The sequence below is a fragment of the Entelurus aequoreus genome, linkage group LG08 (assembly GCF_033978785.1).
Source record: "Entelurus aequoreus isolate RoL-2023_Sb linkage group LG08, RoL_Eaeq_v1.1, whole genome shotgun sequence".
In the NCBI taxonomy this organism is placed as follows: domain Eukaryota; kingdom Metazoa; phylum Chordata; class Actinopteri; order Syngnathiformes; family Syngnathidae; genus Entelurus; species Entelurus aequoreus.
This window is the reverse complement of record NC_084738.1, coordinates 5,687,176-5,713,575: the sequence shown is the minus strand read 5'-3', so window position 1 is coordinate 5,713,575 and position 26,400 is coordinate 5,687,176. Positions and strand designations below refer to the sequence as shown.

General features: G+C 40.1%; 1 protein-coding gene across 11 annotated transcripts in view; it reads right to left on the bottom strand.

Moving 5' to 3' along the window:
• LOC133655338 (neurexin-1a) overlaps positions 1 to 26,400 on the bottom strand; it is a 237,824-nt gene that overhangs the window by 102,543 nt on the left and 108,881 nt on the right. For 7 of the 11 annotated variants that reach the window (XM_062055385.1, XM_062055383.1, XM_062055377.1 and 4 more), the window contains 6 exons: positions 21,091 to 21,252; positions 12,085 to 12,156; positions 11,706 to 11,930; positions 8,089 to 8,260; positions 7,146 to 7,276; positions 2,325 to 2,577 (listed from right to left, as the gene is read on the bottom strand). In XM_062055385.1, the coding sequence (XP_061911369.1) occupies positions 2,325 to 2,577; positions 7,146 to 7,276; positions 8,089 to 8,260; positions 11,706 to 11,930; positions 12,085 to 12,156; positions 21,091 to 21,252 (1,015 nt within the window). The remainder of the gene's footprint in view (positions 1 to 2,324; positions 2,578 to 7,145; positions 7,277 to 8,088; positions 8,261 to 11,705; positions 11,931 to 12,084; positions 12,157 to 21,090; positions 21,253 to 26,400) is intronic. The other 4 variants (XM_062055388.1, XM_062055380.1, XM_062055384.1 and 1 more) reach the window with 1 other exon arrangement.

Genomic DNA, 26,400 nt, shown 5'->3' with positions numbered 1-26,400 from the left:
CTCATGCAGCATTTTAAGTGGGGTTACCAATTGATTATTTTACTCTTTTGTTTTAAGTGGGGTTACCAATTGATTATTTTACTCTTTTGTTTTAAGTGGGGTTACCAATTGATTATTTTACTCCTTTGTTTTACGCTGGGTCGAGGGGGAGGAGTCGCAGCCCCGCTTTACCATGTACCTCTTGCTTGGTATACTTATACAGTGTTTCCCATAAACTGCCAAGATACCTGTGGCGGTGGGGGCGTGGCTATGGGCGTGGTCACCATGACATCATCGAGTAATTTGCATAATTTACTACAATGATATGATTTTCTCTAAAAAGGCTCAAAAAATGTATACTTACTAATTAATAATAACATTGTTTTAAACCTCCATCCATTTTACAATATAATTACAACACTTTATGTACATATTTATATACAGATTTGAACAATAAGTTATTCAATGAAATATATTTATTAATTGTGGTTCTTACAAAAAATATATCTTATAAAATATAAAAGCTAAAATGTCTCTTAAAGCTCTGCCCCTTTAATTAGTGCATACTAAATCATTTAACTTTAGCCTACTACTACAACCATATTATTTACCAGCAACATAAAGTGAAACAGAGGCAGAGGTGTCCTGCCACAGTCAGTAACAAATAAACGGAAAACAGTAGTGGTCAAATACAAATAAGGCAACAAGAGAAGTATCCTACACTTCTCTTTTGTAAAGTAAATGTGAACAGCCTATATGGGCATCTACATCAACTATATGATTTGCCTGAGAAGCTGGACAGGACAAAAAATAAATAAATAAATAAAAATAAAAATAAAAATTGTATTTTATTTGTGGCGGACGTAATTCTTTCGTGGTGGGCCGCCACAAATAAATGAATGTGTGGGAAACGCTGCTTATATGTGTACCCAGTCCGATATTATCGGACATCCCTGCTTTCAACTATTTCAACCTTCAAACCAGTTTTAGATTCCACTGGCATTTCAGTTCAGCGTCAGCTCTTCAACATTTCTTTTTAGAATACGCCAATAAAAACAAGGGCTGCAGCTTGAACACCCCTGCCTTAAAGGGTAACCCGCCTGGATACACCCCATCACACTGCTGGGGGATCATCAAAACAACAAGCCCGAGTTGTCAGTTGGTTCTCTAGCACAACTCTTAAGGCAGGGGTGTCCAAAGTGCGGCCCGGGGGCCATTTGCGGCCCGCAGGTCATTTTTTAACGGCCCCACGGCCCATTTTAAAATACGATTAAAAAAATTAAAAACATGAAAAGTGGTATGAAGGACCAAACAGGTGAAATGTAACAAGAAAATGTTGCAATGTTTACTCTAATAACACAAAGCTGCCATGCAGGCTGTTTCTTTCTTTAAAAAATAATAATGAATCAACATCAATGTTATTATGAATTATTGACCTATCCAAGGCTCCAATTACGTCACATTAAATATTGCACTTTGAGATATTTTTGGGGGGAAAATGTTGCATATTTTGTGTTTGCCATATAAAAAAATTGAGCTGTTTCTTTTTTTTAAAGAAGGGCCTTAAACGAACAAACAAAAAACATAAACAACAATACAACTTATAATTGACGGATAGATCTGAAGTTGATCTGGAGATTATTGTGTTAAAAGTAAACAGTCAAACAAATGTATCATTTATTTTTTAACACTTTAATGAGTAGGACCCTTTTGGATCCCCAATAATTTTAGTGTGATTTGTCTTTAAGTGTCATCGCTCAAAAAATAATAATGAATTAAAATCAATGCTGTTATGAGTTATTGACCTTTTTAAGGCTCCAATTATTATATAATTTCAAATATTCCGCTTAACAATTTTATTGAGTGAAAATATTGCATATTTTGTGATTTTTCCATAAAAAAACTGGGTTTTCTTTGACAAAAAGAGCATACGACTTAAATCTTTAAAAACGTTATATTGACAGATAGACCTAATGTTGATCTAGGGATTTAAAACTTGAATAATAATAAAAATAATAATACTGAATAATGACACATTTATAATATTTTTATTACCAAAACCCTTTGGGGTCCCCGGGATCAAGCCTGAGTGGAGGCCTAAATGTTTATTTTTTATACATATATTGTATTGGTTTTTAAAATAAAAAAATATCAAAATGGCCCCCGCTTGCTTTGATTTTTCAGTGTGCGGCCCTCAGTGGAACAAGTTTGGACACCCCTGTCTTAAGGCATGAGGGAGTGACGTACTGTCACAAAGCTGCACCAACCGCCATCCATCACACGTGATGGTGTTATTCCATGCATTGTCACTATAATTAGCCAGAAACAGGTGGTCCTGTCCTCACCTCTCTCGCAGGAGCGTCCCAGGTATCCTGTTCCCGAGCAGTCGCAGACGTAGCGGTTCCAGCCCTCCCTGCAGATGCCGTTGTGCTGGCAGGGGTTGGACAGGCACTGCTTGGGGGGCTCCCTGGAGCACGACGGCTTCACCCCCACCGCCCTTTGGGCCTCTGCGAGCCGCCTGATGTCTTTGCTCTGGCCGTCCACGAACAGGTCCCGGATGCAGCCCACGTAGCCGTAGTTCAGCAGGGCCGTCCACACCTGAGGAGGGGAAAAGGTCACCAGTGCTGAGTGCTTACAACACTCTGACATTTGGCAGTTGTTAAAAATCTTATGGTCTGCAGTTATAAACGGCTGCATTGGCTTTAATTAGCTGCTACTTGCACATGAAGAATGGACGCTTTTGCAGCTGCATATGGATGCCAACTCCATGTTTTGTTTCATTTTTACTTCCTGCATGTCGGGGAGGGTACAAACTTATTCAAACTGCTGGCCATTATGGACGATCGTGCCCACCCACTCCACCAGACAATTGAGGGACAGAGGAGTTCATACTCCAACAGGCTCCTTCAGCTTCGTTCCCACAGTGTTCCATTCAAGAACTCCTTCATTCCGCACTCCATCCAGCTGTATAATCACTGGCCATACAGCAATAGATGATATCTGTCTATTACTTGACATGTTAGCTACCTCTCTTTGTTTTTAATGTCTATTTTCTGCTGGATTTACTCTCTATTTTATGCTGCTGCTGTCACATATACTGTAATATTGTACATGGTCATTGTTATATATTGTATATATGATATAGCCATAATATAATATATCAGTATATATAATATACTGTACATATATTATGTAAATATTACGTATATACCGTATTTTTCGTATAAGTCGCTCCGGAGTATAAGTCGTACCGGCCGAAAATGCATAATAAAGAAGGAAAAAAACATATATAAGTAGCACTGGAGTATAAGTCGCATTTTAGGGGGAAATGTATTTGATAAAAGCCAACAGCAAGAATAGACATTTGAAAGGTAATTGAAAATGTCTAAAGAATAGTGAACAACAGGCTGAATAAGTGTACGTTATATGAGGCATAAATAACCAACTGGTATGTTAACGTAACATATTATGGTAAGAGTCATTCAAATAACTATAACATATAGAACATGCTATACGTTTACCAAACAATCTGTCACTCCTAATCGCTAAATCCCATGAAATCTTATACGTCTAGTCTCTTACGTGAATGACATCAATAATATTATTGGATATTTTACGCTAATGTGTTAATCATTTCACACATAAGTCGCTCCTGAGTATAAGTCGCACCCCCGGCCAAACTATGAAAAAAACTGCGACTTATAGTCCGAAAAATACGGTACTGTTACTAATAAAGACAGTAGCATGGGAGCAAGACCGCTTACTCTACCACTACTTTTGTTGTACACCATGGGCCAGCTTTTCTGCCAATTCAATAAACAAAATACCTGTACAGTGCACTTTAATCGATGTCCTCGGCACACTCTTCAGCTATTAATTGCTCAACTTGGCAACCCAAAAGACCAGATTTGTCATTTTTTCAAGCTAACACACAAACATACAGGTATGTGTGATATATCATTAAATCAAATCAGACTTTATTAACAAATCCCAAAATCAGTGAAGTTGGCACGTTGTGTAAATCGTAAAATATAAATAGAATAAAATGATTTGCAAATCCTTTTCAACTTATATTCAATTGAATAGACTGCAAAGATAAGATACTTAACGTTCCAACTGGAAAACTTTGTTTTTTTTTTTGCAAATATTAGCTCATTTGGAATTTGATGCCTGCAAAAAAGCTGGCACAAGTGGCAAAAAGACTGAGAAAGTTGAGGAATGCTCATCAAAGACTTATTTGGAACATCCCACAGGTGAACAGGCTAATTGGGAACAGGTGGGTGCCATGATTGGGTATAAAAGTAGATTCCATGAAATGCTCAGTCATTCACAAACAAGGATGGGGCGAGGGTCACCACTTTGTCAACAAATGCCTGAGCAAATTGTTGACAACCGGTGGTTGGGGACCACTGGACTACGGTATCGCCACGAACTACAGTGGCGGATGCGTGCAAATTTTCAGGACTTATGCAGATCTCAAATACACATCAGCAGGTACCAGAAGGTTAAAAAAGTTGGTTTAGCATTATATTGCGAAACAAAACGCCAGATAAAATGTCTGCTAATGGGTGCCATTTTGCGGTCCTTATACACACACCATAGTAATACTTGTATCTCTGACTACGGTAGCCATAATGGGCCGACAATCCATCAAGCTGTGCGGCTTCAAAGTCGTACTAAAACATTTTGACAGATTTTTTTAGTGCCGTGTGTAATGTTGTTTATTTTCAGTTTTGGTGTTGTTTACTGGCGTCATATTGCAGTCTGTATGTATCTCTTATGTGTGACTGCCATCTACTGGTCACACTTATCATTACACCATGTACCAAATGAACTTGCTTCGAGGTCGGTAAGCACAACCAGAATTATTCCGTACATTAGGCGCACCGGGTTGTAAGGCGCACTGTAGATTTTTGAGAAAATGAAAGGATTTTTGAGAAAATGAAAGGATTTTAAGTGCGCCTTATAGTCCGACAAATACGGTAACTTTTTAGCATTTCTATGTTAAATGACCCTTTTTAGAAAATGACAAAAGGCCGCCACACGCTTAGATATTTCAGTATGTGGCACGCAGTGTTAAACGTTTAGACTTAGACTTAGAAAAACTTTAATGATCCACAAGGGAAATTGTTCCACACAGTAGCTCAGTTACAATGATGGAAAGTGTAAGGATGGAAAGGACAATGCAGGTATAATTAGACTAAATATAGCGATATAAAATATAACATACCGTATTTTTCGGACTATAAGTCGCAGTTTTTTTCATAGTTTGGCCGGGGGTGCGACTTATACTCAGGAGCGACTTATGTGTGAAATGATTAACACATTCTAGTAAAATATCCAATAATATTATTGATGTCATTGACGTAAGAGACTAGACGTATAAGATTTCATGGGATTTAGCGATTAGGAGTGACAGATTGTTTGGTAAACGTATAGCATGTTCTATATGTTATAGTTATTTGAATGACTCTTACCATAATATGTGAGGTTAACATAGCAGTTGGTTATTTATGCCTCATATAACGTACACTTATTCAGCCTGTTGTTCACTATTCTTTAGACATTTTAAATTGCCTTTCAAATGTCTATTCTTGCTGTTGGCTTTTATCAAATACATTTCCCCCAAAAAATGCGACTTATACTCCAGTGCGACTTATATACGTTTTTTTCCTTCTTTATTATGCATTCTCAGCCGGAGCGACTTATACTCCGAAAAATATGGTAGTTCAGTACAGTATGAGTAATATCGAAATATTAACTTTGGCCTATTTACTTTTGCGTAGATGTCCTGATGATTAGCCAGCAGATGCCGTTTCTAGTGGTTGTATTTTTACTGGAAACAACATGTCTTGTTGTCTACCGTGGCAAAGGTCAAGGGCGTCCATTTGTCTTCTCCTCTCTTTTGTCCAAGTGCAGAGGATACATTGTATTGAGGTGTGTAACAATACAGTCTCGTTTTCCCAGTGAAAAATTCAAACACTGTGACCCCCCCATCCCCCCCCCCCCTCTATCACATGCAACTGTGATTGGATAGGTTCCTAACTTGTTCCACCCACCTAAAGACGGAATTAAATATGATTGGATTCCGTCGCTGTCAACATTTCCGTCTTGTTTTATTCAGTGACTAAATTGTCAATTCATTTCGTCATTGTTTTAGTCAAAGTGCATTTGTTTTGATTAGTTATCGTCCTATTTTAGTTAGGGGGAAATAGGTTGTTAACGATAACCAAGACGGAAATTTTAAGTACCGTATTTTTCGGACTATAAGTCAGTTTTTTTCATAGTTTGGCCGGGGGTGCGACTTATACTCAGGAGCGACTTATGTGTGAAATTATTAACACATTACCGTAAAATATCAACGTACACTTATTCAGCCTGTTGTTCACTATTCTTTATTCATTTTAAATTGCCTTTTCATATGTCTATTCTTGCTGTTGGTTTTTATCAAATACATTTCCCCAAAAAATGCGACTTACACTACCGTTCAAAAGTTTGGGGTCACCCAAACAATTTTGTGTTTGAGCCTTCCTTTCTAAGAACAAGAATAGACTGTGGAGTTTCAGATGAAAGTTCTCTTTTTCTGGCCATTTTGAGCGTTTAATTGAGCCCACAAATGTGATGCTCCAGAAAGTCAATGTGCTCAAAGGAAGGTCAGTTTTGTAGCTTCTGTAACGAGCTAAAGTGTTTTCAGATGTGTGAACATGATTGCACAAGGGTTTTCTAATCATCAATTAGCCTTCTGAGCCTTCTGAGCAAACACATTGTACCATTAGAACACTGGAGTGATAGTTGCTGGAAATGGGCCTCTATACACCTATGTAGATATTAGTCATTTACCACATTAGCAATGTATAGAGTGTATTTCTGTAAAGTTAAGACTAGTTTAAAGTTATCTTCATTGAAAAGTACAGTGCTTTTCCTTCAAAAATAAGGACATTTACATGTGACCCCAAACTTTTGAACGCTAGTGTATACTCCAGTGCGACTTATATATGTTTTTTTCGTTCTTTATTATGCATTTTCGGCCGGTGCGATTTATACTCCGGAGCGACTTATACTCCGAAAAATACGGTAAACAAAATGAACATTGCTTTGAATTCCAATACTCCCAATATTTTATCTGGCATTTTGTATCTTTTCTGTTTTTTGGTTAACACACGCACCTCTGTAGGGAAGATGAGTCCGGCGCGGTCCTCAGGAAGTCCACCGAGGTACAGCGTCTCGTCCAGGTCCAAGATCTCGCTATCGCCCGGCGCCGTGTACGCCGTCCGCACGCTGTTCACCGAGATGGTCCCTGAACACATCACCGACGACCTTCAGCGTCACCGTCGCCATCACTCAGATGCTCATTGTATTGCCGCCCCCCTTTGTGCCTCCTCCACATCACAAGTGATGCAAATCTGAATCTGGAGCGGCCTCGTCAGTGAGTCAATAGCGAGGCAGTTCGCGCTGCCGTGCGTGTCCAGCGTTTCGTCATCAATAAATCATCGGTTTATTTTCAGCCATGAGTGCAGTTAGTTAACAAACACCAAGAAGTCAATAATGAGGCAAGATGACTCAACAGAAATGTGCTCGCTTACTACGTGATTGTAGTTGCCCTTCAACATCAACAATGTAATAAACAATGGCAGGCTTTATTGATTCTCTAATCACCACCACACTGAAAGTTGGATTCAATAACCACTGTTTGTTTTTCTTACTACAGGCAGCAGGCAGACAAACAGAATTACTGACTTTCCACGGGGAGCAGCAAAGCAGGCAAATTTAGCTCCGGACCGCCGTGCCAACAACGCTGTCCAAAAAGTGACGTAGAGCAGGAATGTGGGCGCTTGTGTTACCTTCTCCATATTGGACCTTGTTTTCTTATTCAAATCAGGCAGAATCAGAATTCTGACGCCAGGGGGGTCAATCACAGGAATTAATTTGGTTTTCACGCCCTGCTGAAACAACCCCCTATTTATCCGGTACTGGCTGGCTGGGAACCAAACCTAAACCATCGAAACAAAAAGCAACAGCGTGGACCATTAAGACGATTTGAATAAAACCTAACCGACGCAGTATGCTAGTATTCATTTAGCAGGACCTGGACGTTATTCTGGCACATACCTGAGCGTCCGTCCCTCTGAAAGTCCACGTGGTACCACTCTCCGTCATTGACCTTCTTGTCGATGGCCCTGGTCTTTGTGGTCCCTGAGCCCATGTCCAGCAGCAGGTACAGGTGACCGTCCAGCATCTCAATGGCAAAGAAGTCCACCTGCAAAAGAGGGGGGAAAAAAACCTACAATAGATTGTTGTCGGCAATATTTAACATATGGAATGTTGCTCCGAAGTGGTTTCAAAATATGTTGTTTTTTTACAGGAAGCCTGATATTTGGGGATATTTTGATGATTCAATCAAAAATAACTTTTTGGTGGACATCTTGAATTAGTAATATTGGGGTCTATCAATACAACTTTTCCACTTCTGAGACGATATTGATATTGGAACCTTCAGTATTGGCATACTTGCCAACCCTCCCGAATTTTCCGGTAGACTCCCGAATTTCAGTGCCTCTCCTGAAAATCTCCCGGGACAACAATTCTCCCGATTTCCAGCCGGACTTGAGGCACGCCCCCTCCAGGTCCGTGCGGACCTGAGTGAGGACAGCCTGTCGTCACGTCCGCTTGGCCAAGCAAAAAGTAACCACAGAACACTACACCGTATAGTGTTCTGTGGTTACTTTTTGGTTGGCCAACGGTTTACGTTGTATTGCGCACCCTGACGGCAAGTGTGGGAGTCGGTTCTGAAGTATGAAGTAAAGAGACGTAACTTCATCACCTCGCCTGGTTATTGACTCCAACCCAGAATATTACACTGCCCATACCTACGCTCCTTCAAAGGTAGTGCTACTGGCTGCAAAGCATTGCACTTTCAAATACAACAATGAGTAGAGAGGAGTGTTATATGTGTAAATAAATGAACACTGAAATTCAAGTATTTATTTTATTTATATGTATATATATATACACTACCGTTCAAAAGTTTGGGGTCACCCAAACAATTTAGTGGAATAGCCTTCATTTCTAAGAACAAGAATAGACTGTGGAGTTTCAGATGAAAGTTCTCTTTTTCTGGCCATTTTGAGCGTTTAATTGACCCCACAAATGTGATGCTCCAGAAAGTCAATCTGCTCAAAGGAAGGTCAGTTTTGTAGCTTCTGTAAGGAGCTAAAGTGTTTTCAGATGTGTGAACATGATTGCACAAGGGTTTTCTAATCATCAATTAGCCTTCTGAGCCAATGAGCAAACACATTGTACCATTAGAACACTGGAGTGATAGTTGCTGGAAATGGGCCTCTATACACCTATGTAGATATTGCACCAAAAAGCAGACATTTGCAGCTAGAATAGTCATTTACCACATTAGCAATGTATAGAGTGTATTTCTGTAAAGTTAAGACTAGTTTAAAGTTATCTTCATTGAAAAGTACAGTGCTTTTCCTTCAAAAATAAGGACATTTACATGTGACCCCAAACTTTCGAACGGTAGTGTATATATATATATATATAGCTAGAATTCACTGAAAGTCAAGTATTTATTTTATTTATATATATACAGTATAAATATGTATGTATATATATATATATATATATATATATATATATATATATATATATATATATATATATATATATATATATATATATATATACACTAGCGTTCAAAAGTTTGGGGTCACATGTAAATGTCCTTATTTTTGAAGGAAAAGCACTGTACTTTTCAATGAAGATAACTTTAAACTAGTCTTAACTTTACAGAAATACACTCTATACATTGCTAATGTGCTAAATGACTATTCTAGCCGCAAATGTCTGCTTTTTGGTGCAATATCTACATAGGTGTACATTTCCAGCAACTATCACTCCAGTGTTCTAATGGTACAATGTGTTTGCTCATTGGCTCAGAAGGCTAATTGATGATTAGAAAACCCTTGTGCAATCATGTTCACACATCTGAAAACACTTTAGCTCGTTACAGAAGCTACAAAACTGACCTTTCTTGGAGCAGATTGACTTTCTGGAGCATCACATTTGTGGGCTCAATTAAACGCTCAAAATGGCCAGAAAAAGAGAACTTTCATCTGAAACTCGACAGTCTATTCTTGTTCTTAGAAATGAAGGCTATTCCACTAAATTGTTTGGGTGACCCCAAACTTTTGAACGGTAGTGTATATTTTTGTTTTAAATCGATTTTTGATGTTTTGAATTGATTAAAAATCGTTACAAATGAGAATCGTGATTAATTCGAAATTTGATTTTTTTTTTACACCTTTACTACATAATGGCGAGCTCCTAGTATATAGCCTACCATGTATTCCTGACCTAAATACTTTACTAAATTACAAGAAAGACCAAAGAGACAAAGACCAACCTTGTGAGCGTATTGGACAACATTTAAATGTTAACTGGCAGTCAAGCGTTGCACACGTAGGACTTCTTGTAACGGAGCCTTACATCGCAAAGTTGAGATACAAGCCGATATAATCAAATACTTTTTTTTTGTTGTCGATATCGGATAGGGCAGGGGTCACCAACCTTTTTGAAACCAAGAGCTACTTCTTTGGTACTGATTAATGCGAAGGGCTACCAGTTTGATACACACTTAAATAAATTGCCAGAAATAGCCAATTTGCTCAATTTACCTTTAACGTTATTATTAATAATTAATGATATTTACACTTAATTAAACGGTTTAAAAGAGGAGAAAACACGAAAAAAAATGACAATTACATTTTGAAACATAGTTTATCTTCCATTTCGACTCTTTAGAATTCAAAATTCAACCGAAAAAAAGAAGAGAAAAAATTTAAAAAAGAATATATGGAACATCATTAGTAATTTTTCCTGATTAAGATTAATTTTAGAATTTTGATGACATGTTTTAAATAGGTTAAAATCCAATCTGCACTTTGTTAGAATATATAACAAATTGGACCAAGCTATATTTCTAACAAAGACAAATCATTATTTCTTCTAGAATTTCCAGAACAAAAATTTTAAAAGAAATTCAAAAGACTTTGAAATAAGATTTAAATTTGATTCTACAAATTTTGTAGATTTGACAGAATAATTTTTTTGAATTTTAATCATAATAAGTTTGAAGAAATATTTCAGAAATATTCTTCGTCGAAAAAACAGAAGCTAAAATGAAGAATTAAATTAAAATGTATTTATTATTCTTTACAATAAAAAAATTAAAAATACTTGAACATTGATTTAAATTGTCAGGAAAGAAGAGGAAGGAATTTAAAAGGTAAAAAGGTATATGTGTTTAAAAATCCTAAAATAATTTTTAAGGTTGTATTTTTCTCTAAAATTGTCTTTCTGAAAGTTATAAGAAGCAAAGTAAAAAAATTTATGAATTTATTTAAACAAGTGAAGACCAAGTCTTTAAAATATTTGCTTGGATTTTCAAATTCTATTTGAGTTTTGTCTCTCTTAGAATTAAAAATGTCGGGCAAAGCGAGACCAGCTTGCTAGTAAATAAATACAATTTAAAAAATAGAGGCAGCTCACTGGTAAGTGCTGCTATTTGAGCTATTTTTAGAACAGGCCAGCGGGCTACTCATCTGGTCCTTACGGGCTACCTGGTGCCCGCGGGCACCGCGTTGGTGACCCCTGGGATAGGGACACCCCTGATTACAATGTTTTTTTCCTGGTTTATGTCAGTCAACGGTTTCTACCTTGACAGTGGGCGGTGTGCGGGGGTCCTTGCGCTGAACCTGTCTGGACTTCCCGTGGCTGAAGAGCATCAAGCCGTTGGGCTCGGTGGTCCTGAAGTCGAAGGAAATGGACCCGGCTTTCTTCGCCGTCCACTTGCTGAGCGCCACGAAGGACTCCGGAGTGTCAAAGGTCACGGGATCCAGCGTGGCCACACTCTCGCACTTAAAGGATACCACGCCGCTAACCTGAAGAGGGGAGTGCATTGTTTAGTTGGATTGGGCTCATCAGTCATCAAACTGCTTCTGCATCCCAATCACAGAGCTTTCTTTAAAGCACAATCCTCACAAAAGGATGTCTGCATTTATCGCATGAGAGGATGAAGACAATACGTGAGCCTACCTTCATCTTGGGGTCTCCCTGTTTAGCGAGTCTCGACAGCTCCAGCCGCACATCATTATTTTTGTACACCACCTTCAGGCGGAGAGATTTAGGGAGGAGGGGAGAAAGGATGAAACATGAAGCCACCTTTGAATAACAGAAGAGAAAAGCTGCCATTTTGAAGAAGTTCTTGGGAGTCTTTTCAAAACACTCACGCTGTGCCACATAATTGGACATCGGGGAGTTTTCTTTCATTATCTCGCTGTGTCACTACAGTGCGCGGGAAAGGAGCAAAGGAGGTACGACATCCATTGAATAACGCTTTTAAGCGTCCCAAATGAAGGAGGGAACAAGGCAACCATTAGAATTTTAACTTCGAAAAGGCCTCCTCTTAAAGGGAACTGCACTTCCTTGGGGAATGTTGTCTATTGTTCACAATCATTACAGGAGACAAGAAGACAAAAGGTTTAGCTTTTTTTTAACGTTCTAACTTGTAAAAATCGGCTCGTTCTTGGTGGCTAGCAATGCAGCTAATGCAGGCCTGGGCTATTATTTTGACTCGGGGGACCAAATTTAGAGAAAGAAATGTGTCTGGGAGACGGTATATCTCATTTTTAGGAACACTAATACAAAACCTCACAATAATGTCTGATTGAATGCTAAAAACTTTATGACAGACCGCCTTAAAGGCCTACTCAAATTATTTTTTTTTATTTAAACGGGGATAGCAGATCCATTCTATGTCATACTTGATCATTTCGCGATATTGCCATATTTTTGCTGAAAGGATTTAGTAGAGAAAATCGACGATAAAGTTCGCAACTTTTGGTCGCTGATAAAAAAAAGCCTTGCCTGTAGCGGAAGTAGCGTGACGTCACAGGAGCTAGTATTCCTCACAATTCCCCGTTGTTTACAATGGAGCGAGAGAGATTCGGACTGAGAAAGCGACGATTACCCCATTAATTTGAGCGAGGATGAAAGATTCGTGGATGAGGAACGTTACAGTGAAGGACTTGAGAGACAGAGATGGACGTATCTTTTTTCGCTCTGACCGTAACTTAGGTACAAGCTGGCTCATTGGATTCCACACTCTCTCCTTTTTCTATTGTGGATCACGGATTTGTATTTTAAACCACCTGGGATACTATATCCTCTTGAAAATGACAGTCGAGAACGCAAAATGGACATTCACAGTGACTTTTATCTCCACGACAATACATCGGCGAAGCTCTTTAGCTACTGAGCTAACATGATAGCATCTGGTTCAAATGCAAATAGAAACAAAATAAATAAATCCCTGACTGGAAGGATAGACAGAAGATCAACAATACTATTAAACCATGTACATGTAACTACACGGTTAATAATTCTCAGCCTGGCAAAGCTGAACAATGCTGTTGCTAACGACGCTGAAGCTAACTTAGCAACCGGACCTCACAGAGCTATGATAAAAACATTAGCGCTCCACCTACGCCAGCCAGCCCTCATCTGCTCATCAACACCCGTGCTCACCTGCGTTCCAGCAAACGACGGCGCGACGAAGGACTTCACCCGATCATCCGTGCGGTTGGCGGCTAGCATCGGCTAGTGCGTCTGCTATCCAAGTAAGTACTCCTTGTTGTGTTGCTACAGCCAGCTGCTAATACACAGATCCCACCTACAACGTTCTTCTTTGCAGTCTCCATTGTTCATTAAACAAATTGCAAAAGATTCACCAACACAGATGTCCAGAATACTGTGGAATTGTTCGATGAAAACAGAGCAGTTTGTATGGTGACACATTGGGTACGAATACTTCCGTTGCCGTCGTGACGTCACGCGCATACGTCATATCCAAAGGAGTTTTTCATGCGGAAGTTTAGCGGGAAATGTAAAATGTCACTTTATAAGTTAACCCGGCCGTATTGGCATGTGTTGCAATGTTAAGATTTCATCATTGATATATAAACTATCAGACTGCGTGGTCGCTAGTAGTGGCTTTCAGTAGGCCTTTAAAGGGGAACTGCACTTTTTCTTTTTAATTCTGCCTATCGTTCACAATCATTCTGAGAGACAAGAACACATATGTCTTTTTTTTTAGGATTTTAATGATAAAAAAAAAACGCTTGGAAGATGCGGCTAATGAGTCACCTTCAAAGCCCTCTAAAACAATTTCAAAACCTTCCAGGAACGTTTTATATACACTTTGCAAGTCTATCAGTGTTTCCCACACATTCTTTTATTTGTGGCGGCCCGCCACGAAAGAATTACGTCCGCCACAAATAAAAAAATATATATATATTTTTTTTTTTAATTGAAAAATGTTTTTTTATTTTTTTTTGTCCTGTCCAGCTTGTCAGGCAAATCATATAGTAGATGTAGATGCCCATATAGGCTGTTCACATTTACTTTACAAAAGAGAAGGGTAGGATACTTCTCTTGTTGACTTATTTGTATTTGACCACTACTGTTTTCTGTTTATTTGTTACTGACTGTGGCAGGACACCTCTACCTCTGTTTCACTTTATGTTGCTGGTAAATAATATGCTTGTAGTAGTAGGCTAAAGTTAAATTATTTAGTTTGCACTAATTAAAGGGGCAGAGCTTTAAGACATTTTAGCTTTTATATTTTACAAGATATATTTTTTGTAAGAACCACAATTAATAAATATATTTCAATGAATAACTTATTGTTCAAATCTGTATATAAATATGTACATAAAGTGTTGTAATTATATTGTAAAATGGATGGATGGACGTTTAAAACAAAACTGTTATTATTAATTAGTAAGTATACATTTTTTGAGCTTATTTAGAGAAAATCATATCATTGTAGTAAATTATGCAAATTACTCGATGTCATGTTGACCACGCCCATAGCCACGCCCCCACCGCAACAGGTAGCTTGGCAGTTTATGGGAAACACTGTCTATGTATAATGTAGTAACAGACACGTTCATAACAATATCAATGATGAAATCTTAACATTGCAACACATGCCAATATGGCCGGGTTAACTTATAAAGTGACATTTTAAAATTCCCGCCACACTTCCGGTTGAAAAACTCCTTTGGATATGATTTATGCACGTGACGTCACAAAAGCAACGGAAGTGGTTGTACCCCATCGGACCCGATACAAAAACCTCTTGTTTTCTTCGACAAAATTCCACAGTATTGTGGACATCTGTGTTGGTGAATCTTTTGCAATTTGTTTAATGAACAATGGAGGCTGCAAAGAAGAACGTTGTAGGTGGGATGGATCTGTGTATTAGCGGCTAAGTACAATACTTACAGCAACACAACAAGGACTACTTACTACGCCTAGCCGATGCTTGCCGCCAAACCCACGGATGAAGTCCTTCGTCGCGCCGTCGATCGCTGGAACGCAGGTGAGCACGGCTGTTGATGGGAAGATGAGGGCTGGCTGGCGTAGGTGGAGCGCTAATGTTTTATCATAGTTCTGTGAGGTCCGGTTGCTAAGTTGCTAAATTAGCCTTAGCGTCGTTAGCAACAGCATTGTTAAGCCTTACCAGGCTGAGAATTTTTAACCGTGTAGTTACATGTACATGGTTTAATAGTATTGTTGATCTTCTGTCTATCCTTCCAGTCAGGGGTTTATTTATTTTGTTTTTATCTTCATTTGAGAACGATACTATCACGTTAGCTCAGTAGCTAAGTGTGTCACCGATGTATTGTTTTGGAGATAAAAGTCACTTTAAATGTCCATTTCGCGTGCTCGACTCTCATTTTCAAGAGGATATAGTATCCCAGGTGGTTTAAAATACAAATCTGTGATCCACAATAGAAAAAGGAGAGAGTGTGGAATCCAATGAGCCAGCTTGTACCTAAGTTACGGTCAGAGCGAAAAAAGATACGTCCATCACTGCCTCTCAAGTCCTTCACTGTAACGTTCCTCATCTACGAATCTTTCATCCTCGCTCAAATTAATGGGGTAATCGTCGCTTTCTCGGTCCGAATCTCTCTCGCTCCATTGTAAACAACGGGGAATTGTGAGGAATACTAGCTCCTGTGACGTCACGCTACTTCCGCTACAGGCAAGGCTTTTTTTTATCAGCGACCAAAAGTTGCAAACTTTATCGTCGATTTTCTCTACTAAATCCTTTCAGCAAAAATATGGCAATATGGCGAAATGATCAAGTATGACACAGAATGGATCTGCTATCCCCGTTTAAATAAAAAAAAATCATTTCAGTAGGCCTTTAAATTCAAGCATTCTGGGATTTTTCTATTTTTTTCTATGAAAGTGAGTATTTTGAGCTGAGTGAGCCACCCCGGCCTCATCACGGGATAACTCCCATTTGTCCCACATGCCTTTTTATTCTCCCTCCTCTTCTCCTTTGACACAGAACGCTCTCTGACTGAGCGGCAGAGACGAGGAGCTTGTGCCGAGCATTCTGATGTGGAGAGCGTGGAGCAAGCACAGGCTCGGCTTTATTAACCCGCGGCTCCTTCTCTGACCCGCCGCCGCCGCTAAAATGGCGCTTCTGCACTGGCCTTTGCCCTTTCTTTTTGCGTTTATGTCTCCCCACGTTTTGCTAATTAAGTATTTTCCGTGATATGTGTGCAGAGGAGTGTGCGTGCGCTCGACTCAGGCGAGCGTACGGCTTGGTTTGCTCACACGGATGATCATATCATCATCGTATTAAATATGCAAATTTGCCAGGGGAGGCTGTGCTTTGACAGCGGAAGCCTCGTTTAAACGCCATCAGTCTTAATGAAGCAACACAGAGCGCATTCATCGCCGCAGATGCAGATAGCGCGCTCTTTGTCATCTGCCGTTCTGCGAGTTTGTTTATGACGCCCTGCGTGAATGGAGGCGGCTCACACTGTGTCAACATGTCACGGACGGTTGTCAACGTGTCAATGTATGTGGATGCGTGTATTTATGTAGGTCAGCTGTGTATCAGCGTTTATAAGGGCGCGCGTCGCATGAGTTTTACTACAGAGGGAGCGTCTCTGTGGCGTAGCTAATTAGCATGTTGTGCTTAGCGCCGTAGCTAGTCCCTCAACGACACTCATCAGTGATTCTCTGTGATGCTGGCGAGGGCACATGTGTCTGGGACTTCTGCTGAGAGTCTGACAATTGGAAGCATCGCTGTTTGTGTGTATGCTTTTTAAAAATAAATAAATAAGGCAATGTTTGTAAAATTGTTGGGAGGATTTAGAAAAATGGTACCCAAACTTTTTCCACCGAGGGCCACAAACTGACAAATCAAAGGATGCGGGGGCCCCTTTTTGGTAGGGCCAAAGCCGAACTAAAAGAGTAACATAAAGGCATTGTATCAACTACAGAAAAGAGCTATAAGGATTATTCATAAAGCAGATTATCTAGAACACACTAACATGCTATTTTTTTATTCTGGTTTATTGAAACTACAGGAGCTTGTAAGGTTATAGAGCAGTGGTTCTTAACCTTGTTGGAGGTACCGAATCCCACCAGTTCATATGCGCATTCACCCAACCTTCTTTAGTGGAAAAATAAATACATTTTTTTTTTCAAATTCAAGACAAAGTTAGATGTTTTTGGTAACACTTTAGTATGGGGAACATATTCTAAGTAACAAAGACTTAATTTAGAGTTATTTGGACACTAGGGGAACATATTCTAAATAACAAAGACTTAATTGAGAGTTATTTGGACACTAGGGGAACATATTCTAAGTAACAAATACTTAATTTAGAGTTATTTGGACACTAGGGGAACATATTCTAAGTAACAAAGACTTAATTTAGAGTTATTTGGACACTAGGGGAACATATTCTAAGTAACAAAGACTCAATTTAGAGTTATTTGGACACTAGGGGAACATATTCTAAGTAACAAAGACTCAATTTAGAGTTATTTGGACACTAGGGGAACATATTCTAAGTAACAAAGACTCAATTTAGAGTTATTTGGACACTAGGGGAACATATTCTAAGTAACAAAGACTCAATTTAGAGTTTTTGGGACACTAGGGGAACATATTCTAAGTAACAAAGACTCAATTTAGAGTTATTTGGACACTAGGGGAACATATTCTAAGTAACAAAGACTCAATTTAGAGTTATTTGGACACTAGGGGAACATATTCTAAGTAACAAAGACTCAATTTAGAGTTATTTGGACACTAGGGGAACATATTCTAAGTAACAAAGACTCAATTTAGAGTTATTTGGACACTAGGGGAACATATTCTAAGTAACAAAGACTCAATTTAGAGTTATTTGGACACTAGGGGAACATATTCTAAGTAACAAAGACTCAATTTAGAGTTATTTGGACACTAGGGGAACATATTCTAAGTAACAAAGACTTAATTTAGAGTTATTTGGACACTAGGGGAACATATTCTAAGTAACCAATACTTAATTTAGAGTTATTTGGACACTAGGGGAACATATTCTAAGTAACAAAGACTTAATTTAAAGTTATTTGGACACTAGGGGAACATATTCTAAGTAACAAATACTTCATTTAGAGTTTTTTGGACACTAGGGGAACATATTCTAAGTAACAAAGACTCAATTTAGAGTTGTTGGGACACTAGGGGAACATATTCTAAGTAACAAAGACTTAATTTAGAGTTATTTGGACACTAGGGGAACATATTCTAAGTAACAAATACTTCATTTAGAGTTTTTTGGACACTAGGGGAACATATTCTAAGTAACAAAGACTCAATTTAGAGTTATTTGGACACTAGGGGAACATATTCTAAGTAACAAAGACTTAATTTAGAGTTATTTGGACACTAGGGGAACATATTCTAAGTAACAAAGACTTAATTTAGAGTTATTTGGACACTAGGGGAACATATTCTAAGTAACAAAGACTTAATTTAGAGTTATTTGGACACTAGGGGAACATATTCTAAGTAACAAAGACTTAATTTAGAGTTATTTGGTTAGAGTCAGGGTTAGAGGGTTAGGGCCAGGGTTAGAGGGTTAGGGTTATAATAAGGCCATGCCGAATAAGGCATTAATAAGTACTTAATAATGACTAGTTAAGAGCCAATATGTTACTAATTTGCATGTTAATAAACAACTAATTAATGGTGAATATGTTCCCCATACTAAAGTGTTACCATGTTTTATAACTGGTGCACTTGATGAAGCGTGCATGAACATCACCTTGTTCTAACAACAAAACCAACACACTGCATAAACTCACAACAAATTACACACCTGCGAATCAGTCTGACTTCAGCTGTTGCCGTATCCGTAATACGCCGATAGGGGGAAGTTTTTATTTACACATGTTTACTGTTTTAGTTCCTGTCCTGCGCTCTTGTTTTGTAGTTTTTACTTCCTGTTTTCTCGTTTCCTGCAGCAGCTTCAGGACTGCCTTTAAGCGCTAGTCCCCACACCTGTTTTCTGTTTGTAACCAAAGACTATTTAAGTTGTACGGATGCTTTCTTTCTTGGTCGGGACTTTGGATTGTTATGTACGGATGTACTCCTGGTGGACGCGTCTCCTGCCACACAAGTCTTGCGCGTAAGTTTTTGCTGTTTTCCAGCATTCCGTTTGTTATTTTTCTATCCTGTTTTAGTTTTGCATAGTCTCCCTAAACATCAGAGCACTTCCCAGCTGCTCTCGTCGTTCCTTTATTTTTGAATCTCTACACTAAAAACTTGAACCTGCACACTGCCTCCTCGGCTTTCTGCATTCTCCGAGCGTTACAGAAAGTCTGGACCAAGAAAGAAAGAGCACAGGACAGGAACTAAAACACTAAACGCAGGAAAACACTAATATACTCAAAATAGTACCTGAAAAATGTGTTTAAAATGCTAGCTGAGCTGACTGAGGTGTATACCTACAAAGTTAGCAAAAAAAAAAGGCATGCAAATATTATAATGCTAAGGATTGTGCTGCAAAAAGCCACACTTTGGACACTGCTCTTTAAGAAAATATGATATGTCCTCATGTAGTTGTGAATGACATGGGAGGCAATACTGTGTGGAATTAATCTGAACGTATGAACAAGAATAAAAATGGGCGCAATCAAAGTTATTCGAGCACATGGCACACTGACAAAGCTTAACCTATTATTACTATAACAATCTACAAGGTTAATACAGGTTTCTTCTCTTTCTTCCCCTCCATTTTTCTGAATTCTTTCGTATCTCAAGTTATCATTACGTATATGTAATGTTGCATTTGAACAACTGTATTGTTGATAATAGAGGTAAAGTATTGGTATTGTTCATTATCAATAGCACTATTTCTATTGGTATTTGTATTGCTCCATTTGTAGTGTAATAATGCTCATTGTCATTTCTGTAGTATTATTTATTTTGCTAACTGCTTATTTGCTATTACTTTTACCATCATATTTGTACATGTCGTATTTGCTGATGTTGCTCTGTTGTTGTTGTTATTGTTGTGTTTGCTGTTGTTGTATTTGTCTCTCTGTCTAATCCCCCTCTTGTCCCCACAAGTCCCCCTCTGTCTTCCTTTTTCTCTCTCTTTCTATCCCCTCCTGCTCCGGCCCGGCTGCACCAAATGATAATATAAATACATTTAATAAAGTCAAATACAAATAAGGCAACAAGAGAAGTATCCTTTTCGGATATGTTTACATTAATGTTTATTTTCATTTCTTGTTTCTTTTTGCTTTTTATTATTACTATCATTATTATTATTATTATTGTTTTTCTTATTCATTCTTGAATGGCTTTTTTGTTGTTTTTTGTAAAATTTGTTTGTTTTCGTTTTGTCTACATATTCGAAATAAAAAATTAATAAAAATAAATCCCACATATGGGCATCTACATCTACTATATGATTTGCCTGAGAAGCTGGACAGGACAACAAAAAAAAAAGTTATTCGAGCAGAGAGGCAACTGCAAGGTTAATGGGCGTAAGAGCATCGTTACAACAGATTGCCTAGGTGGGTGCTGCTGTTTTGGTCAGCAATAAAGTTATTCGCAAAGTACTTGTGTGATGCGGTTTTAAAGCTAAAAGGAAAAGGAAAAACATTTTCTTGCATATTTTTGGTCTGCTCATATCTTTGCGACAGTTTACCATTGTAAGCCCCGCCCACCTCTTTTAAACAGCCCATGAAGTTGTTGCTGACTGGGGACCCGGGCAGGTCGGCCGTGCTGGGGCTCCCTCCCACGTAGAAGAAGTCGTCCGAGCCCAGCATGGTGTAGTCCTCCTGGGTGTAGCCCGTTGTGGTCAGGATGCCGTCCACAGATATGGTCACCTACACAACAAAGCACAGGGAAAGGACACGCTATATACTCACACCAAAGGCGGCGCTAGGCGCTAGCTAGGTGCAGACCAAGCCAAATTAGCCCCTGTTACTCTGGCAACCAATGTGTGGGATGCAGTCTGGTGGTGAGAAGGCCTGATTGGTTTAGGGAAGTGAAAGTGTGTGTATTGGCATATGTGATGTAATTGTTGGTAAGTGTAGTGGTATGTGTAAATACACCTGTGTTGGAGTGCGTCGTCACTATGTCTGTGTTCGCAATCTTGCTTCCATTGTGCTCAGTGCATAGGGTTCTCCACCCAAAAGACCAGGGTTCAAATCTGTTATGGACGTTATGGATACTGCTGTGACGATTGGATATCAGAAGCGGCATATGGTCCCAAATGGTGTCAGAAATGGGATTGTTGGCAGGGATGTCCCAAATGGTGTCAGAAGGGGGATTATTGGCACGGATGTACCAAATGGTGTCAGAAATTGGATAGTTGGCAGGGATGTCCTAAATGGTGTCAGAAGGGGGATTGTTGGCAGTGATGTTCCAAATTGTGTCCAACATGGGATTGTTGGCAGAGTTGTTCCAAATCGTGTCAAAAATGGGATTGTTGGTAGGGATGTTTCAAAAGGTGTCAGACATGGGATTTTTAGCAGGGATGTCCTAAATGATGTCAGAAGGGGGAGTTGGCAGGTATGTCCCAAATGGTGTCAGATATGGGATTGTTGGCAGGGATGTCCTAAATGGTGTCAGAAGGGGGATTGTTGGCAGTGATGTTCCAAATTGTGTCAAACATGGGATTGTTGGTAGGGATGTTTCAAAAGGTGTCAGACATGGGATCGTTGGCAGGGATGTTCCAAATTGTGTCAGAAGGGGGATTGTTGGCATGGATGTACCAAATGGTGTCAGAAATTGGATTGTTGGCAGGGATGTCCTAAATGGTGTCAGAAGGGGGATTGTTGGCAGTGATGTTCCAAATTGTGTCAGAAGGGGGATTGTTGGCACGGATGTACCAAATGGTGTCAGAAATTGGATTGTTGGCAGGGATGTCCTAAATGGTGTCAGAAGGGGGATTGTTGGCAGTGATGTTCCAAATTGTGTCCAACATGGGATTGTTGTCAGAGATGTTCCAAATCGTGTCAAAAATGAGATTGTTGGTAGGGATGTTTCAAAATGTGTCGGACATGGGATTTTTTTTAGCAGAGATGTCCTAAATGATGTCAGAAGGGGTAGTTGGCAGGGATGTTCCAAATGGTGTCAGAAATGGGATCGTTGACAGGGATGTTCCAAATTGTGTCAGGAATGGGATTGTTGGTAGGGATGTCCCAAATGGTGTCAGAAGGGGAATTGTTGGCAGGGATGTAGCAAATTGTGTTAGAAGTGGGACTGTTGGCATTGATCTACCAGATAGTGTCAGAAGTGGGATTGCTAGCAGGGATGTACCAAATAGTGTCAAAAATGGGATTGTTAGCAGGGATGTACCAGATGGTGTCAGAAATTGGATTGTGAGCAGGTATGTACCAAATTGTGTCAGAAGTGGGATTGTTAGCGAGGATGTACCAAATGGTGTCAAAGTAGGATTATTGGCAGGGATGTACCAAATGGTGTTAGAAGTGGGGTGTTATCAGGGTTGTACCAGATGGTGTCAGAAGTGGGATTGTTGGCAGGGCTGTACCAAATTGTGTCAGAAGTAGGATTATTGGCAGGGATGTACAGATGGTGTCAGAAGTGGGATTTATTAGCACGGATGTACCAAATTGTGTCAGAAGTGGGATTGTTAACAAAGATGTACCAAATTGTGTCAGAAGTGAGATTGTTAGCAGGGAAGTACCAAATGGTGTCAGAAGTGGGATTGTTATTGGGGGTGTACCAAATGGTGTCAGAAGTGGGGTTGTTAGCAGGGTTGTACCAGATGGTGTCAGACGTGGGATTGTTAGCAGGGATGTACCAGATGGTGTCAGAAGTGGGATTGTGAGCAGGTATGTACCAAATGGTGTCAGAATTGGGATTGTTAGCGGGGATGTACCAATTGGTGTCAAAGTGGGATTATTGGCAGGGATGTACCAAATTGTGTTAGAAGTGGGGTGTTAGCAGGGTTGTACCAGATGGTGTCAGAAGTGGGATTGTTAGCGGGATGTACCAAATGTTGTCAAAGTGGGATTATTGGCAGGGATGTACCAAATGGTGTTAGAAGTGGGGTGTTAGCAGGGTTGTACCAGATGGTGTCAGAAGTGGGATTGTTAGCGGGGATGTACCAAATGTTGTCAAAGTGGGATTATTGGCAGGGATGTACCAAATGGTGTTAGAAGTGGGGTGTTAGCAGGGTTGTACCAGATGGTGTCAGAAGTGGGATTGTTAGCGGGGATGTACCAAATGTTGTCAAAGTGGGATTATTGGCAGGGATGTACCAAATTGTGTTAGAAGTGGGGTGTTAGCAGGGTTGTACCAGATGGTGTCAGAAGTGGGATTGTTAGCGGGATGTACCAAATGTTGTCAAAGTGGGATTATTGGCAGGGATGTACCAAATGGTGTTAGAAGTGGGGTGTTAGCAGGGTTGTACCAGATGGTGTCAGAAGTGGGATTGTTAGCGGGGATGTACCAAATGTTGTCAAAGTGGGATTATTGGCAGGGATGTACCAAATGGTGTTAGAAGTGGGGTGTTAGCAGGGTTGTACCAGATGGTGTCAGAAGTGGGATTGTTAGCGGGGATGTACCAAATGTTGTCAAAGTGGGATTATTGGCAGGGATGTACCAAATGGTGTTAGAAGTGGGGTGTTAGCAGGGTTGTACCAGATGGTGTCAGAAGTGGGATTGTTAGCGGGGATGTACCAAATGGTGTCAAAGTGGGATTATTGGCAGGGATGTACCAAATGGTGTTAGAAGTGGGATTGTTAGCAGGGATATACCAAATTGTGTCAGAAGTGGGATTGTTAGCAGGGATGTACTAAATTGTGTCAGAAGTGGGATTATTGGCAGGGATGTACAGATGTGTCAGAAGTGGGATTGTTAGTACAGATGTACCAAATTGTGTCATAAGTGGGATTGTTAGCAAATATGTACCAAATTGTGTCAGAAGTGAGATTGTTAGCAGGGAAGTACCAAATGGTGTCAGAAGTGGGATTGTTATTGGGGGTGTACCAAATGGTGTCAGAAGTGGGGTTGTTAGCAGGGTTGTACCAGATGGTGTCAGAAGTGGGGTTGTTAGCAGGGTTGTACCAGATGGTGTCAGAAGTGGGGTTGTTAGCAGGGTTGTACCAGATGGTGTCAGATGTGGGATTATTAGCAGGGATATACAAAATGGTGTCAGAAGGGAGATTGTTAGCAGGAGAGTACTAAATGGTGTCAGAAGTGAGATTGTTAGCAGGGAAGTACCAAATTGTGTCAGAAGTGGGATTGTTCTTGGGGGTGTACCAAATGGTGTCAAAAGTGGGGTGATTAATTGGGAGTCCCAATGAGACCGGGGGGCCCTGTGCAGATGGGTTAAGCACCTTGAGGACTGGACTGGAGTACCTGGCTGGGACGTGGACCAACCTCTGGAAGGGGGAGGAAGTGTGACGCAGCAATCTGGCTACCATGCTGTGGTCAGCGTCTGGGTTTTTAAACCCAACAGCCTCTCGGAGTTCCATGACGTCACTAAACATCTAAAAGTAATACCCTTCAGCACTCAAGAAAATACCCTGTAGGACTACAGTCTCCACCTGCTTCAGCATGCATGTGTGATTATCAATCCCAGCGCACCTTGAGCGCGATGAGCCATCCCAATATTCACGTCCATGTCTAAGTTTGGGTGTGTCATTGGGGTACTGTGCAGTTCAATGCCTGCTAAACAGACACAGTAAATAAAACCCGTTACGTGCAAGGGTGCACTTCAGTGAAGGGCTAGCCTCATCTGCTGCACAAAGCGCTGACTCGACCTTTGCATTAAAGCTGTTTGTCCTCAGCGACAGAATGTGATTTACTGCCTAATACAACTTTTGCTTTAACGGTCTGCCTAAACCAACACTAAAGGAGCCCATTCAGCTGTCTCAGAGCCTCTTGGCTGGAACCGGCAGCAGATCCAGACTCTAGTTGTTAGTATTCTGATAGCATGTCAGGCTTAAGGTGTTAGTAAAGTCTCCACGTGCCATTTTCTTGTTAGTAGTGGTGTTGGGTTAGCAAGGTTAAGGTGGATGATGTTAGTAACTGCAATGATGTTGTTAGTAGCTGTGATGTTGTTAGTGGGTTTGCCATCTGAGTGGGGGTGGGGGGGGAACTTGTTAGCTCAGCAGGTCCGAATGAGATGACACACCCTGACAAATACACACGGTAATTAGTGCGCGCACACACACACACACACACACACAGGTGTTAAATGGCTCATTGTACATCCACACACACACACACACACAAACATAAACATACAAGCAGGCAACGTGTTTCATTCAGCATGCAGAAAAGAAGAGTAGCAATGTGAGTCACTGGCATGATGAGAAACATGCAGCTTCAGCTTAGTGCACGTGTGTCAAACTCAATCTCCAGGCCCGCCACATCATTTTATGTGGCCTGCTACGTCATTCAATGTGGTCCACCACGTCTTTCAAAATGGCCCGCCACATTATTATACACTGTATGTGGCCCACCACCTTATTTATGTGGCCTGCCATATGATTAAATGTGGCCCAAAACATCATTCATCTTTTTGTGTCCCGCCACATCATTTTATGTGGCCTGCTACGTCATTCAATGTGGTCCGCCACGTCTTTCAATATGGTCCACCATTTTAGTTAACGTCGCCCGCTACGTCATTTAATGTGGTCCGCCACACCATTTAATGTGGCCCGCAACATCATTCATTGTAGTTCACCACGTCTTTTTATGTGTCCACCACATCATTTTATGTGGCCTGCTACGTCATTCAATGTGGTCCGCCACGTTTTTCAATATGGTCCACCATTTTAGTTAACGTCGCCCGCTACGTCATTCAACATGGTCCGCCACGCCATTTAATGTGGCCCGCCATGCCCTTTAATGTGGCCCGCAACATCATTCATTGTAGTTTACCACGTCTTTTTGTGTCCACCACATCATTTTATGTGGCCTGCTACGTCATTCAATGTGGTCCGCCACATTTTCAACATTGCCCGCCACGTTGTTATAGTTGGCCCGCCACGTTA